Source organism: Acinonyx jubatus, chromosome C2, assembly GCF_027475565.1.
Source record: "Acinonyx jubatus isolate Ajub_Pintada_27869175 chromosome C2, VMU_Ajub_asm_v1.0, whole genome shotgun sequence".
NCBI lineage: Eukaryota > Metazoa > Chordata > Mammalia > Carnivora > Felidae > Acinonyx > Acinonyx jubatus.
In genome coordinates this window covers 47,913,906-47,930,918 of record NC_069384.1, presented here as the reverse complement: position 1 = coordinate 47,930,918, position 17,013 = coordinate 47,913,906, and the positions used below count along the sequence as shown (strand labels likewise).

The 17,013-nt window shown below is 36.9% G+C and overlaps 1 protein-coding gene across 32 annotated transcripts in view; it reads left to right on the top strand.

The window, feature by feature from the left end:
- ABI3BP (ABI family member 3 binding protein) overlaps nucleotides 1–17,013 on the top strand; it is a 262,501-nt gene that overhangs the window by 49,997 nt on the left and 195,491 nt on the right. For all 32 annotated transcript variants that reach the window (XM_053220756.1, XM_053220744.1, XM_053220759.1 and 29 more), the window contains exon 2: nucleotides 14,894–15,073. In XM_053220756.1, the coding sequence (XP_053076731.1) occupies nucleotides 14,894–15,073 (180 nt within the window). The remainder of the gene's footprint in view (nucleotides 1–14,893; nucleotides 15,074–17,013) is intronic.

The window sequence follows — 17,013 nt, the reverse complement described above, 5'->3', positions numbered from 1 at the left end:
TTGAATAATTGATATAGGCTAAAATACTGTTTTTCACATTTTTAAAAATTTTTTTTAATTTGAGAGAGAGAGAGAGAGTGCACAAGCTGGGGAGAGAGGCACAGAGAGAGAGAGATTTAGAATCCCAAGCAGGCTCATGCTCGGTGCACAGCCTGATGTAGGGCTCAATCCCTGGGACCCTGGGACCCTGGGATCATGACCTGAGTCGAAATTAAAGTTGTACAGTCAACCAACTGAGCCACCCAGGTGTCCCTAGGCTAAAATATTCTTTTATTTTAAAGTTTATTTATTTATTTTGAGAGAGAGAGTGTGGGGGAGGGGCCAAGAGAGGGAGAGAGAGAATTTCAAGCAGGCTATGCCCTGTCAGCCTGGAGTTCAGTGCAAGGCTGGAACTCACAAACTGTGAGATCAAGATCTGAGCTGAAATCAAGAGTCAGCTGCTTAATCAACTGAGCCACCCAGGTGCCCCTAGGCTTAAGTATTCTTAAAATGGAAATGACTAGGGACTGAGAAGACAACTTGGTAACTTATCCTGTATCATAATCATTGTTGAGAATGACAGTGACCATCTTACTATTTTGCAAAAAGCTTATTTCTTGCATTGGGATAAATTGGAGTTGCTGTATGTTAAAATAATTATTGTAACAAGGTACAATGTTCATTAATGACTAAAGGTAGAAATCTCAGAGTTTAAAATTATTAATTTTACTATATAACATATGTTTAGGGATAGTGATAAAACAATATAGCTCATTTTCTGGATGTTCACAACTTGGTGTTTGTCCTCAAGCAAGAGTAATATTCATAATCTTGAAAACTAATATAAAAAATGGAAAATCTGGCAGTTTATTAAAATTTAAACATAAAGTTACCTTATTACCCAGCTATTTTACACCTAGGTATTTATCCAAGAAAAATAAAAACATATGTGCACACAAATACTTGTAGCGTTATTCATAAGAGCAGCTTATTCATAATAAGGAAAAACTGGAAATAATCCAAATATTCATCAGCTGAGGCAATGGATAATCAAAATGTAATCCACAAAATGAAATGTTATCAAGCAATCAAAAGGAATGAACTAATGATACACCATGGATGGATGAATCTCATAAACATTATAGCAAATGAAAAAAGCTGGGCACAAAGACTGCATGTTGTATGAGTCCATTTATATTAAATTATCAGAAAAGCAGAAAGCATACCAATGGTTGCTTGGAGCTAAGGGCATACCCACTGACTACAAATGGATACAAGGGAATGTTCTAGATTGATGGAAATGTTCTCAAACTGGATTGTAGTGGATTTAGTAAATTATAAAAGTTTGTCAAAAATTATTGAATTTTTAAAGATTACTTATAATAGATGAATTATGGTGTGTGATTATATATACCTCACAAAAGCCATTAAAAAATATTTGTGACAGTCACACACATTCTTTCCATAGGTCTATGAAAGTATTAGTTCTCCTTTTCATATTTGAGGTAAATTTTGGGAGTTCTGTAAAAAATAAATATTGTCTGAAAACAAATTCTATAAACAAATTCATTTTCTGATTTATTTTCCCAAATTTTAATAGGAAGATAGTATTTTGTTTGGACGAAGTGTTAGAGATATTGAATATGAGGTTGAAAATGGATTCGGGAGTCTCTAATTAATCATAAAGAGGAGAAAAGTGAGCCCTTAGGGTGGACAGGTGACCCAGGTCAAACACAGTGAAAGGCAAAGTTGACACCAGCACCCCTCTGTTGCCTCTACAGTGTATTAAAATAGGATGACTTACTATGAGGTCCTTAGCAAGTGGCACTTCCTAGAGATTCCTGTCTCATGGCCCACTCTACCTTGTTCATGTGGCCTGATGATCTACCTGATCAAACTCTCATGATAGTTTAGCCATTTTCCTTTAGCTCATGGAAGGCTTTTGATGCTGTGAAATCTCAGACTAAACAGCTGTATATCATCAGCACTGGATATTTATTAACCAAACAAATTACGGTTCAATTAAGATTTCCAGTGTTTCAACAGTGATGGCAAATGAAACCATTTGTTCTAGCTACATCTCTTGTTTTTATTTGTGAGATTGGAAAAATAAATAAGTCAAAGCCAGATTTATTTAAGAAAGTTTTGTTACTGCTTGACAGTTTTTTACAAGATGGCAAAATTTGCATTTTTATTAAGAGTATTTCTAATTTCTCCTTGGGACAGTGTATTCACAATGGAAATATACAAGCTTGTATGTGGAGGATTTCTTACAATGCTGACAGAAGTTATGCATTTTCTGCTTTGTCCTAAAAAGTAATACTTTGATTTAACTTGATTAATGGAATTTAATGTATGTTGAAATTGGAGTTACCGACAGCAGGAAAAAAAAAGAGTATTGGTCCTTTTGGAAAATTGACCAGTAGAGTAATAATAATCTGAATGACAGCTTTTCTGTTTTTTGGTATTATTAGGATTGAGATTTTGAGATTGTTAGGATAAGCAATTTCTGTTAATGACACATGTAAACGTATCCACTTTTGTCTCAGTGAAAATCATTCTTAGATATAGACTTTGTTGTCAAAAGAGGCTTACTTCTTCCTGTTGTTCCATTAGCTGGGAGTGAAAGGGAAAGATCTCCAAGATCTTGAGTATCAGCAACCAGTATTTAGCATTCTGGTGAAGATGAAATTATTAATGGTTTTGTCTGCATTTACTATTAATCATTTATTTAAGTCTTAAAAATAAGTGTGTATTATAAGTAAGAAAATGTTTAGTTTTATTTTCCTGGTAAATAGGATAATGTAAATAAATACCTGGAAAGAAAAATTATATACGTGTGTGTGTGTATATATATGTACATATATATATACGTATATATATATATATATATACGTATATATATATGTACATATATATATATGATTTCCCTTTATTCTCAGAGAAAACTGTACTACAATATAATCAACATTTTAAAATATAGTAATTTTCTGTACTGGTTAGTAAAGACATTGGGTTTGAACTTGGTGTTGAGGAGAATAACCCATGACTTCCAGTGCTTTGATGCAACCTCAGATGCAAGATCTTCTGACCAAGCATCGGTAATTTCATGTTGTTGGAGCATTCGCTGCATCCCTGGGGTTGCAACTTTCTATGAGTTTGCTGTGGCTGAACCAAGAAAGATGGCATATGCAGATTTCTAAAGAAATTATGATTCCATGAAAGATTTTGAGGGGATGAAGAAGACTGGTATCTTTCTGACTGCAAAGTGATTTGGGGATGTAAAGAATTCCTTTAGGTTGAGTTCCATTGAAGTTTGTCGCTTCACTTGTCCAGGACCTGTGTTCCTGAACTATGAAACATGAATATTGGGTTATGGAATAGTTTCTCTTGATAAATAAACAACTAACAAATAAAAAACAATAGTAAAGGGGCATCTGGGTGGCTCAGTCAATTAAGTGTTGGACTCTTTGATTTTGGCTCAGGTCATAATCTCATGGTCAAGATTGAGCCTTGTGTTGTCCAGCTCTATGCTAAGCCTGGAGTCTGCTTGAGATTCTTTCTCCCTCTCTCCCTGACCCTCCCCTGCTTGCCCACATGCTTGCTTGCCTGCTGTCTTTCTCTCTCTTTCTCTCTCTCTAAAAAAAAAAAATTGTAAATCAAGAGAGGTTGATACTCTTGAGACACAGAAAGATGTAAAAATGTTGATTTTAATAATTATCTGAATACTACTCAGTGAAAATAACAACAAAAACAACTACTGATACATGCAATAAAACTGGTAAATTTCCAAAACATTATGTTGAGTGCAAGAAGTCTTACATAAAAGCGCATATCATATGATTCAATTTCACTGAAGTCTCCAACAGGTAAAAGTAAACTATGGTTTAATGAAAATAAGAACAAAAGTTGTTTCTGGAAGGATGGAGTGGAAACAGACTGAGAAAGGGCACAGGAGATTTTGTAGGTTGACAGTAATATTCTAAATCTTATCTCGGTTTGAGTTACATAAATGTATGGTATTTGGGAAAAAATCAGCCATGTAGAGATAAGATTTACATATTTCCTTATATGTAAATTTTATCTCCACAGAAAAATATAAATAAATATTGAATTCTGGTTAATGATATGCATACTGAAGTGTTGAGGAGTGAAGAGTACTGAAGTATAATTTATTTTGAAATCCATTAAGAAAAAAGATGGATTGATGGATGGATAGAGAGACAGATAAATAGGATGAAAGAGATATAGCAAGATTTAAATCATTGTCTCTGGATAGTGACTTATATGGATGTGTACTGCACAATTCTTGCACGCTTCTCTGAAATTTTTTATAATAAAATGTTAGCTCATTGTATTTCCCAGTCTTTAAATAGATTGGTTAAAGACATATAACCGATGCTAGAAGTCAGAGAAATTTTCCAAACATTATTAAACATTTTACCTTAAGAGTCTCCAGAAATTATAATTCTAGAAAACTCTAATTCACAGAGTTTATTCACAGATCAAAATATATGTAAAATTCTCATGATAGGAAACTTAACAGCATGGTGGGTGAAGTTCTTTTTTCTCCAATAGAGTGTATCTGAAAATCTCTTTCAAAAGAAATTGGGGCCATGAATTTTATTTTTGAGGCACTGAATTTCCAAAGAGTAATAATAGTTCTCAAACTTGAGTGTGCATCAGGATCACCCAAACAGTTTGGTAAACTACAGGTTGCTGCTTCCATCCCAGAGTCTCAGATTCTAGAGGTCTGGAGTAGGGTCTGAGAATTTCTTCTCCTCCTTCTCCTTCTCCTCCTCATCCTTCTTCCTCTTTTTCTTTTTCTTCTCCTCCTCCTCCTCATCCTTCTTCTTCTTCCTCTTTTTCTTCTTCTTCTCCTCCTTCTCCTTCTCCTCCTCCTTCCTCTTCTTCTTCTTCTCCTCCTCCTCCTTCTTCCTCTTTTTCTTCGTCTTCTTCCTCTCCTCCTCCTCCTCCTCCTCCTCCCCTTCTTCTTCTTCTTCTTCTTCTTCTTCTTCTTCTTCTTCTTCTTCTAATGTCTGTTTTTGAGAGAGAGAGAGAGACCATGAGCAGGGGAAGGGCAGAGACAGAGGGAGACAGAATCCGAAGCAGGCTCCAGGCTCTGAGCTGTCAGCACAGAGCCCAATGTGGGGCTCAAACTCATACTGTGAGATCATAACCTGAGCAGAAGTTGGACACCCAACTGACTGAGCCACTCAGGCACCCGAGAATTTGTACATCTAACAAGTTCCCAGGTGCAGCTGATGCTCTAACTGGGAGACCATTCTTTAAGAATCTTGGCATGGGGCCCATCCGCCCTTCCATCAGGAGCACCTATTGCCATTACTCCTTACTTAAAATAGCAAGAGAATGTGAGCAAATCAACTCCAGGATTTTCATGAAAAGTCAGAAAAAGAACAAGAAGAAGAGAAATGAGTTTTGTTAAGTCTCTTCGCCTATTTGATTTCCTATTTTTATTGTATGTACATTAAAAATAATAATTACTAAGAATATACTGGTTGTCTAAAGTGGCACGGGCAAAGTATTACAAAGGAGACTTTGAGATCTACTTCCCTACTTGCATTTGGCATATTTCCATGTAATAAAAACCATTTTTGTGTTAGTTTAACAAAACTAAGTACATCCTTTCTTTACCCCTCTCCCATCAGATCTAGAGCCCCTCTGCTATAGCCACATTGTACCAATTGTACGAATGATGCTGCAGTGAAATCATTGACTTACCCATCTGCTTGATTTACTAGATGCGACAGATCATAATTGAATGCACATCACTAATGCCTCATATCTAGTAGTGAATGAATATATAAATGAAAACCAGATGAATGAAAAGACATATCTCCCAATGCAAATACAGAACTTATTTAGATTTTGTTGTTTGAAGTTAACCATGTCACTGCCCCCTTCCTTTATAGAAATATATGCTTATTGGTTGCAGGTGGTTGTCCCACACTATCAACACGTTCCAAAGTTTAACTTTTTAAAAATATTTACTTATTTTTGAGAGAGAAAGATACAGACAGACAGACAGACAAAGCATGAGGGGGAGATGGTGGATAGAGAGGGAGACACAGACTTGGAAGTGGGCTCCAGGCTCTGAGCTGTCAGCACAGAGCCTGACATGGGGCTTGAACTCACAAACCGTGAGATCATGACCTGAGCCAAAGTCAGATGCTCAACCAACTGAGCTACCCAGGTGCCCCCTTTTTAAAAATTTTTAAAAATATTTATCTATTTTTGAGAGAGAGAGAGAGAGAGAGAGAGAGAGAGAGAGAGAGACAAACACACTCCAAAGTTTAAAGAGGAATTTTAGGAGAATTGGATTGAGGGTGTGTGCACAAGTGACAACTGTGTATGTCTCAGGATGAGATTTTTCTTTGAGAATGAAAGGCTGTTGACTTAAGCAGTCTATGAAAAGTAATTTTCCTGCTTGGCTGTTGGTTGGGTGACAAGGTAGGTAACGAAGTAAAATAATTAGTCCTGCTAAGAGGTGATGACATGTCAACATTGGCAGGTTCAGTCGGTCTCATTCAGTTATCCAGAGTCACCAGACGGCAAAGTATTGGCCTGAGGAATCAGGGCAATGGGAATTCCCACCAGAGGGGAACTGTGTGGTTGTTTTAGTTGAAATGGAGCTCATTACAAGAAGAGCTGGGCAAACAGATATAAAGTGCTCCGTTAGGAAGAAAACATTTTCCCTCTCAGATTTCTGTCAAAATGGCATTTTCTTCTAAATTCAATAGCAAACATTCTCCAGGTATTGGGTGACCATAATATCCTAATAAAAAGTTAACTGGTTGACACCTGGGAGTTATGGCTCAGTGGGAATTGTTCAGGTGTGACTTTATAAAGGGAGCTCTTCACATGAGCTGGGACTTTTTATTTCCTGAGCTCTGAAAGCACGTTTACATGCAGGAACATGTCTTCCAGTGGCAAACTCCCCACAAGGCGCTGGAGAGAGAACATGCTGTTCTGCTTGCACTAGAGCAGAGATCACAGAACGTTGTAGGTTGAGCATCCTGCTCACACTGATCATGTATGTGTAAGGTCAAGTTCTGAGTTTCTTTAAAGGCCCCCATTCCCATACTCTGGCATCGGTCCATGTGGCTTATGGTACTTTTACCCTACTTTTTCTCTACACTTTTTTAAAAATGACATTTTTCTGAAAATTTATAAAAGTCTTGCTTTATATATATCTGAACTATTTTCATGAAGATTTTTCCCCGTATGTTTTCAGATCTGAATTCACAAAACACAAGTAGGGATGCCTTCTGTTCGCCTCTAAAGCTGTGTGCTGTTAATTCAGCCTTTCCTGAATGCCCCAAATCTCTTTTCATCTCTTTTTCTTATTTAGATTCCTGATTCATCACCTGAATTGTATCTATTGAGTGAAGTGATTTCATTGGTACGTTAGAAAGCACAATGTCCAAAATGTGGCTGAGCCCCTGTCTTCCTTACAGGTGGCATCCCACCACCCATATCCCTTATGGCCAGTGTCAGCAGAATCAGAAGGCAGGGAAGATGGAAATCAAAGGCATGAAGGAAGAAGGGCAGAGTGGGTGGGAGCAGCTTGAGGCCTATGGGAAGAGTTTAGAGAACTTCAAGTTAGCCTTATAAAGTTGTAAGTAGCAATTATTTCTGCATGGTCTTTGTGAGTGGTTAATGTATAAGACCATAAATAAAAGATGAGTTGAATGATGCCATTTAGAGTTTTGCAGTGCACAACTCAAACAACTGTCAGTGGTGTCCCTGTTTCCAGAAGATATGTTGTACAGCGGCTACATGTTTACTACACACTAGCTCTTTGCAAGCTGTCATTAATTCTCTACTGGGCCATGGTAAAACTTCATTCCCAAAGAGTTGGGAACTTCACTTCCAAAGAGAGTGACAGAGCTATGTGGGATTTTGAGAAGGAATTCCATTCTGGAGATCCAGAGCCTATGTTAAAATTATGGTTTGTACAATTTAGCATTACAGTTCAATTAAATGCAGTCTATGCCACCAAATATGGTTTTTGGAAGTTTTTGAAATGTGTTGTCAGATAGCAACTGCCCTGCTTAATACATAAACTCAAGATGTGACCATAAAGGCATTAGGATGTTTTCCACCTGCAATTCACTGTGTAAGAAGAATATAGAATGCCTTTGAAACTTAGAATTGTCAGCTCTGGGAAGATAATAATGCCTAAAAAGGACTTGCTGATTTTATATATGTACCATTTATATAATGTGAATAAGAATATTAGGCACTATTAAAAGTACTTTCACCAGTGCTGTAATGGCAAGATGATTGAATGACCTTCCATCAGAGGAAAGTCTTTCATCTCTGAGAAAGGCTTATTACTCAGAGATGAGGGAGGTCATGCCATGCCCATGCTCTAGTGGCATGGTATCATGCCAGGCAAGAGATTCAACCACATTGAATTACATAAGTAGTTTGCTTTGTTTTGTTGCTGGGTCATATCCCATTGTATGGATAAGCCATAATGTGTTTATCCATTTAACTATTGATTGACAGTTGGTTTGTTACCAGTTTGGTGCTGCTTTGACTATCTGCATACGAATCTTCATACAGTTTTATTTTTCATTTCCTCCGGAAAAATACCTAGGAATGAAATTTATAGGTTATTTGGCAGCTGCCCAACAGTTTTCGCAAGTGGTTATACCACTAAACGTTCACATTCAAAATGTGTGAGGGCTCCAGTTGTTCCAAATCCTGTCTAACACTTGTTAGTGACAGTCTTTTAATTTTATCCGTTCTTGGGAGTGTGATATCTTACTGTGATTTTAACTTGCATTTCCCTGAAGACTGATGATGTTGACCAGGAGTTGGTAAACTATGACCTGGTAGACAAATCCAGCCAACTGCCTATTTTTATAAGTACAGTTGACCCGTGAGCAATAGGGGTTTGAACTGCACCAGTTCACTTATACACAGATGTTTTTGACAAAAACAGTACTGTAAATGTATTTTCTCTTCCTTATGATTTTCTGTAACTTTTTCTTTGCTCTGGCTGACTTTATTGTAAGAATACAAATATAGAATACATAGACAAAATATGTGTTAATTGACTGTTTATGTTTCCAGTAAGGCTTCCAGTCAACAGCAGGCAATGAGTAGTTAAGTTTTTGCAGAGTCAAAAGTTAATGCAGATTTTCATGCGTGTGGTGAGTCAGTGCCCCTAACCCCCATATTGTTCAAGGGTCGACTATGACAAACAGACACGTCCATTGGTTTACAAAGTGTTTGTAGCTGCTTTTGTGCCGCAGTGGCAGAGTTGACTAGTTCTAGCAGAGAGCACCTGGTCTACAAAACCTCAAATATTTATCATTTGACCACTTACAAAAAGCATCTGATGACCCTGGTGTTCAGCATGTGCTTGTTGGCTATCACATATTGTCTTTAGTGAAGAATCTATTTAAATCCTTTTCCCTTAAAAAAAGATATATTTTGTCTTCTTATTGAGTAGAAAGAATTCTTTTAAACATTCTGAATTCAAGTTTTTAAATAGATACACATATTGCAAATACTTTCTTCCAATTTGTAGTTTGGCTTTTATTTTTCTTAGTTCTTTTAAAGTTCAAAACTTTAAAAATCTGATCCAATTTAATTTGTCAGTTTTTGAAATCTATGCTTTATCTGTCGTATCTGAACTGATGGGAATTAATTTTATTATTTTGATATCTTAGAAAATTGACTATGTATAAAAAAAGGCACTAAATAAGTTTAGGGGTTGGCAGTATAAATGGAATGTGTGTAACAAAAGAGAAACATACTATGGGTGATAATCCAGCTTGTTCTTTTAGTCCTGAAACAATTGAGTCATTATTCTTTTAAATATAATTTATTGCTAAATTGGCTAACATAAAATGTGTACAGTGTACTCTTGGTTTTTGGGGTAGATTCCCGTGGTTTATTGCTTACATACAACACCCAGTGCTCATCCCAACAAGTGCCCTCCTCAATATCCATCACCCATTTCCCCTCTGCCCCACCTCCCTATCAACCTTCAGTTTGTTCTCTGTATTTAAGAGACTCTTATGGTTTGCCTCCAATTGAGTCATTATTGACATCAGTATTATAGCTATTTTTTTTATTTCATATCTTATAGAAATTAATGTTGATCTGGTTTTTTCCTAAATTTGCAATTTAGAATATTTCTGATGTCATTAGTGTTTTACAACACTGAGAGCATATTTTTTTGCTGCTGCACTAATAGATAATTTTTACTTTAAAAAGAGAACTTTAGTATCAATTTTCTCTTAAGGTGATTTAATCAACTTGGCTAACTACGTATCAAACTTTAGGCCACATTCTGAAATACTTTAGAAAGTATAGGATAACCTTAAGAGAGCCTAGACATAAAAGAATATATCCTGTTGAATGGGTTGGAATGGTAACTCCTTTCTCACTGATCTGTGTCTTGATGTTTATAATAGTTTAGCTAAGTACCATGTGTTTGGGCTATGTTTCTTGACAAAGCTGAAACTGACCAAAGCCACTCAGAACTCTGGGGTCAACACTAAATGCCTGCTCAGTACCTGTGCCTATAGCAAAGCAACCTCCGGTTGATCCAGAGAGTTCTCTGAGCTTACAGTGCTCCACCTTTTGTCTGGTGTTCTTATCTCAGTACCTCCTAACTGATTTTAATGCCACAGGGCATGTATTTACTTTTAAAAATTAAAAGAGGATTAATTCTAATTTTATTTTGAAAGACTTTTTTTTTTCTTTTAGTATTTCACAACACCCTTTTGAACTATTTGGAGATACTCTAGGGTGTTGCAAAAAGAGGATTAGAAACAACTGTTCTAGATCCAAGGTTCTACTTTACCAACATGCAATCTTTTTTCTCAACCATACTGGTGTTGTTTTCCTGGAATGTTCACATTCTTTATTTTGTCTCACTCTTCATTGGCAGAGGCTTTATTTCTCATGTAAGATACAATAAAATGTTCTTCCAGGACTCTTACTTCTCTGTACTCCTGGACTTTTCTGGGCAATATATATGCCATTTTACTTATAAATGTTATCCTAGTTAAGCTTATATCATGTTCTATTATTTTTCTGTTAACTCTACCTTATGTCATTCACCAGAGGTTTTCATACAAACATTGAAAGATAACTGTCACCACAGGACTGTGTTCCAAAGCATTTAATTAGAGTTACTCAGAATGAAGCATAATTTATCAAAGATTAAAAATTATTATAGGATGCATGGAGATATACCCTAAAATATTGAGGGATGTTGTCCAGTAGTATAAAATTGAATACTATTCCAAACATTCATTTGAAGCAAAGCTTGACAAAATTAATCAGATTGAAAGGGCAAAAAAGTTTAAACTCTTTGCTGAGCACTGAAAAGACCAATGGTGTAATAACTCAATGAGCGAAGGCATGTAAGGAAGACAAACCAAAGATAGAGGAAATCCATACTGCGTGACAATGTGAGCATAGGTGAAGGTGCATTGCAGAATGTGAGAAGATTATACTGGCCAAACAGAAGTAAGATAGGTTGAAAAGTAATAAAGGAAGCAGTAATGTGTGCCAGGGTAATTATAAGGGACTTGAATTCTTAGCTCCAAAGAAGGAACTGAGATGATCGTCTCAAAATACCATGTTTGTGATGCTGCTTTGAGGTCAGATTTGTCTGTGTGCATCTCTCTTTCTTTTTCAGGACTTTTAAAAATTTAGCTCCAGAGAGTAGGGTGAATTAGAATTTTGGAAAAAGTTGGTCAGCTAAATGCCAATTCGTTCAAAGAGTTACATGATGTTGATATATTTGCTGGCATATTTGCAAAAGGGAGAAAGACTGGGGTCATGAAAAGTCCCGTGCAGAGGAAATCAGAATAATTCCACCTTGTCAGTTGGTAATTCTGTTTACAGCCTTCTTTTTCCTCACTCGGTGCAGCCATCCCTTCCACTTTCCAACGGAAGAGGCCTATCAGGCCAAAATGTATGAGCAAAGGTCTGATGTGATGATGCTGTGAATCTTGGCCCTTAGTCAAACATGAATGCAGCCTAAGTACAGTGAGATTCCTTCTTCTCTGCTTCCCAACAAGGGGTTGGAAATAGGCCAGTGGATTTTGATTTACTGTGGGACCTGATAACCTTCTAAGGTAGTGGTATATGTCTTTGACTGATATTTGTTCCATTCCATTGAGCAGGATGGATCTAGGCACATAACTAAAAAGGGAAAATTTGGCTTGGACAAAATCTATGTTATAGCTAAAGTATAACCCCCCTCATCAAAATCTAATGAAGTTAGGACAAAACACCAGCAGTTAGCATGAACTTGAGTGTCATGGTCTGGGTGTTGGGGTCACCCCTTACTCTATTGGGTAATGATGAAGTTCTTAATGGCAACAGAGCAGGAAGTGCAGCTTAATGAGAACTGAGATCCAGTTTTGACCCTGCACTTAACTTGCCGAGTGACAGAGGAGTGGCTGCCCTCAATTTAGTTGTTTGTGCTACGAGAGAATTGCATAAGATGAGCTAGATTAGATGAGTCTTCCTTGGACTTGAGATAAGCCACCCAGTATCTCCGGGTTTCAATTTTGCCACAAGTATAGGAATAGCAATTTGAGATTCTAGAAGTTTATAGAAATTTTATCAAATTCTTAGAAAGTACAAAGTTCTATGTACATATGTAAAAATAGTGGTACTGGCTGGTGAGGTCAGAGAGTGGTTCCCACAACCTGGTATCCAAGAAGGGGCTGTCTTTATTTTTTCAAAGGTCTATTGGAATCCTTTTATGTAGCTATATTGAGGCATTCCAGGCTGATTTTGACTGGGATAGTATAAATTTAGTGTAATGACTTTGGGAAGCCCATGCTGTTCAGAGGTGCTGACTGGTGTTAATGCAATATAAATCTTTGATTCGTGAGAAATAGAATGTGGATTACTAAATTAATAAATGCAATCTTTCCCGTGGGCAAAATATTTTGGGAAAAAAAAGAAATCTCTATGGAATAAAGAAAGAAAATAATTGAGGTCCACACTCTCTTATCTTAAAACTCTTGGGGCCAGATATGTTTTAGAATTCAGAAAATCTTTGGATTTTAGCAATGTACTAGGTTACATTGCTAGTACAATGTAGTAGTAGTACTAGTTACTTACCTCTAGTAAGTAACCCTTCAGCAGGGCTTGGCCAGCACCCCTTAATTAAACATACTAACTTTCCTACAATTAAACATGTGAATAGTCACGCAGACTAGTCAGTAAGATTCAAGAAAGACTCAGTGGCCTCATTATGGTTCAGATTGGGTTTTGTTACCAAATAAGTTTAACCTAAATCTACAAAAAACCTTACAAAGTGTTTTGGATTTCTGAACCGTGGCTAAAAGGTTATCTATGGCCTTCATCAAGTAACAGATTATTGGGGCGCCTGGGTGGCTAAGTCGGTTAAGCGTCTGACTTTGGCTCAGGTTGTGATCTCGCGGTCTGTGAGTTCGAGCCCCGCGGTGGGCTCTGTGCTGACAGCTCAGAGCCTGGAGCCTGTTTCCGATTCTGTGTCTCCCTCTGTGACCCTCCCCTGTTCATGCTCTGTCTCTCTCAGTCTCAAAAATAAATAAACATTAAAAAAAATTTAAGTAACAGATTATTGAGCAATTACTATGTGCCAGCTTTAAGATAGTGCCATTTGCAGGACGCCTGGGTGGCTCAGTTGGTTGAGAATATGATTCTTGATTTTGGCTCAAGTCATGATCTCACAGTTCATGGGATGAGCCCCTCATCAGACTTTGCACTGACAGTTCAGAGCCTGCCTGGGATTCTCTGTCTCTCCTTCTCTCTCTGCCCCTTATTCATGTGTACACCCTCTCACTCAATAAATAAATGAAACATTAAAAAAAAAAAAAGATAATGCCGTTTTCACTAATCTTTGTAAACAACCCCTCAAAGTGGACATTGTTATCCATGATCCATAATTTTCAAATCAGGAAATTCAGGGTCAAGTACTTTCAGGGAGTGGCCAGAGGATACATCAATAACTAAGTTGCAGAACTGGGATTTGAACGAGGCTCCTTCTGGCCCCAAAGACAAAACACCATGTTGTTTACTCACGGCTTAGTCAAGACCTCTGGTTAGTGTGATGATCTGCCACTATTGCCTACACAGTTAAAAAGAAAAAAAAAAAAGCCTTGAAAATTTAATTAAGATTTTTCTCCTCAGTCTGCACAATCTCTCTGGGAAAGTTCATCAAATGATTATTTAGAAACTGACAACATCCAGGTGGATCTGTGTTCTTTTCCTGAGCATCGCACTTGAATATTCAACTTCCTGCAGAGCATCTCCATGCAGTTGTCTCACTGACCCTACAGGTTCCAAATAGAACTAAAGGTTTTCTCCTCCACCTGTCTCTTCTTTCAGAACTCCCTATCCTCCCATCTCAGGTACCCTTAAGCTGTCTCCCGGCCCTCGCTCCTGTCCCTTTGTTTCCATCTCTATTAATCACTGAATTTTGCAGGAATACAGCTGGAGGGCAGCATTGATGAGGCTGGGTATTTTCAAAGCGCAGTAGCTAAATTTACTAATTAGACATTTCAGACCCTTTGCCCATTCCGACAGTATGTATAAAATGAAGGTTTTGACTAATTGTGGATAACCAAAATAGCCTTAAATACCATCTACCCGCTCAATAATAAACTACTAAATATTAAGCCCTAAGATTTTCCTTTGTGTTCTAGACTGCTTTATACGTTATTTAGTTTGGGTTTGGGGATCTCAAAATTACCCATGTTTTAGCCGTTTAGGTGGGTGTGTCAGAATATTGGTTAGCTACGTAGACCGCGTGCTTTCTAGCGACAATGCCTGTAACAACTAACCTTTGCTCCAAATTTGCTCTGGGTTGCTAAATCAGTGAAATAATAGCCTGGTACTTTTTTGTTGCCATCTTTAGGTAAAAGGCCAAACCTGAAAGTCCACATCAATACTACGAGTGACTCCATCCTCTTGAAGTTCCTACGTCCAAATCCAAATGTAAAACTGGAAGGTTTTCTCCTGGGATATGGCAGCAACTTGTCACCAAACCAGTACTTCCCTCTTCCAGCAGAAGGGAAACACACGGAGGCCGTGGTCGGTAAGATGTGTGGGTTTCAGGCACGGGAAGAAGACAGGTCGCAGGTAATGGGCACAACACGAAATAGAAATCTTGAAGGCAGGCGTCCTTTCTTCCATTCTCAGCCAAACCAAATGCCAAAATTACAAGTTATCTTCATAATTGTTGTCATGGATACAGCACAGTTCTTTACATGAGAAAACATGGAATGCGTACTCTGCGTGTACTGTGGAAATAATCAGCTTCATTGTCACTATACCGACAATCCCTGACCATAGAACTTAAATTGCATAGGAAAAAAAATGAGCTAAAATGCCTCGTTTTAGCCTGTCTATTTGGATCAATTTTTCTCTCTGTTTTATCTTTACATTCTTCTGGTGGAAAATAGAAACTAGAGCTTTCTGGGCATGTATTCATGAGAAGCTACCCTTAAAAAGGAAAAGAAAATATATTACATTTTTAAAAAATTTTAGCATATTTCAGACAAAAAGATTAAAAGCTTTTACATGGATTATAAAATGTTACATTTCTTTGAAAATGTTTTTAATCCCATTAAAATGTAATTTGAGGATGTAAGCATCTTTAAGCCTTATTCAGAAAAATTATTTGCACGTAAACCTTTTTAAAGATAAAATTTTTAAGAAGGGGATTATCTATTATGAATGCCTTCAAAGGCTTTCTGAACAGTCTCAGATGAGATTTGTATTTCGCTCCACTGCTACGATTATTGCTAAAGAGCTTTTGCATGAAGTTCCCATGTTTAACCATGTATTTGAACTATCGTACAACAGATCTGGCATTCATGCATATACGCGACGACGTTGCATAAACATTTTTGTTCGTTCTTCACAGAAAAGTCTGTTGTACTTTACAATCAGACAGGAGAGTAACATTATTAATGAAATGTCTAGACTAGATTTTACCTAAGATAATTGTTTTAAAGCAAACACATTACACTTTGTTGCCAAAAAAAAAAAAAATTGAGAATTACGCACTTTTGACAAATGTTACAACACTAACCTTGGATCATACAAACCATAAGGAATTTGAAATTTTGCAAATATTCCCTCACCACATTCACTCTTTACTACAAAAGGTGCCTGGAAGCTGTATACTCACTCTCGGCACAAATGGAAGCAGGTCTCCTGACCCTTTATTTATTAAGTATTGGAAGTAATGCTTTATTTATGATAGTTTTTCCCCTTGGTTCTGTAGATTGAGAATTTGGTCAGTTGAAAACTTCCTTTTCATAAGAGGTGAAAGACTTTCAATCTTAAAAAGATAGAAGTTAGGTTGCTAATGAAAAATATGTGCAGAAAAGTAAAGAAAATTTTCTATTATAAATATACCAAGCTTTCAGTAGCTCAGTGATGAGGGATAATCAAAAGGACAAAATATACTTTTATTTATTTACTGTTGTTGTCATCCTTTGGAATTTTTTATTATGGAAAGTTCAAACATGTAAGGAGGGCAAATATAATGACCCTCATGTTTCATTATGTAACTTGAATACATATCACTGTTTTGCTCTCGTGTTCTATGTATTCTTCATGTACACCATTTTTTTTAAATTAGATTTTAAAGCATACCTGGATACCATATTTTTAAAACTGTGAACACTCCAGTATGCATCTCTAACAGATAGGAATATTTTTAGTAATGCCATGTCTTTATCACATTACAATAATAATTTTACAAAATCATTTGCTGCCTAGTCCATATTTAAATTTCTCTGGTGGTCTTAAAAATGCCTTCTTAGAGTGGTTTCCTTTTTGAATGAGGATCCAAACAAGGTATACTTGTTACATTTGGTTATTATGTCTCCTAAGTCTCTTTCACCCTTTCTCTACTCCCTTTTTAAGTGGTATTGATTTGCCGGAGTACTTGCCTCCTTCATCCTGGTCCACATTCTGCATTTAACTGGTTGCTTCCATTCTGTAATTTTTAACTGGTTTCTCTAT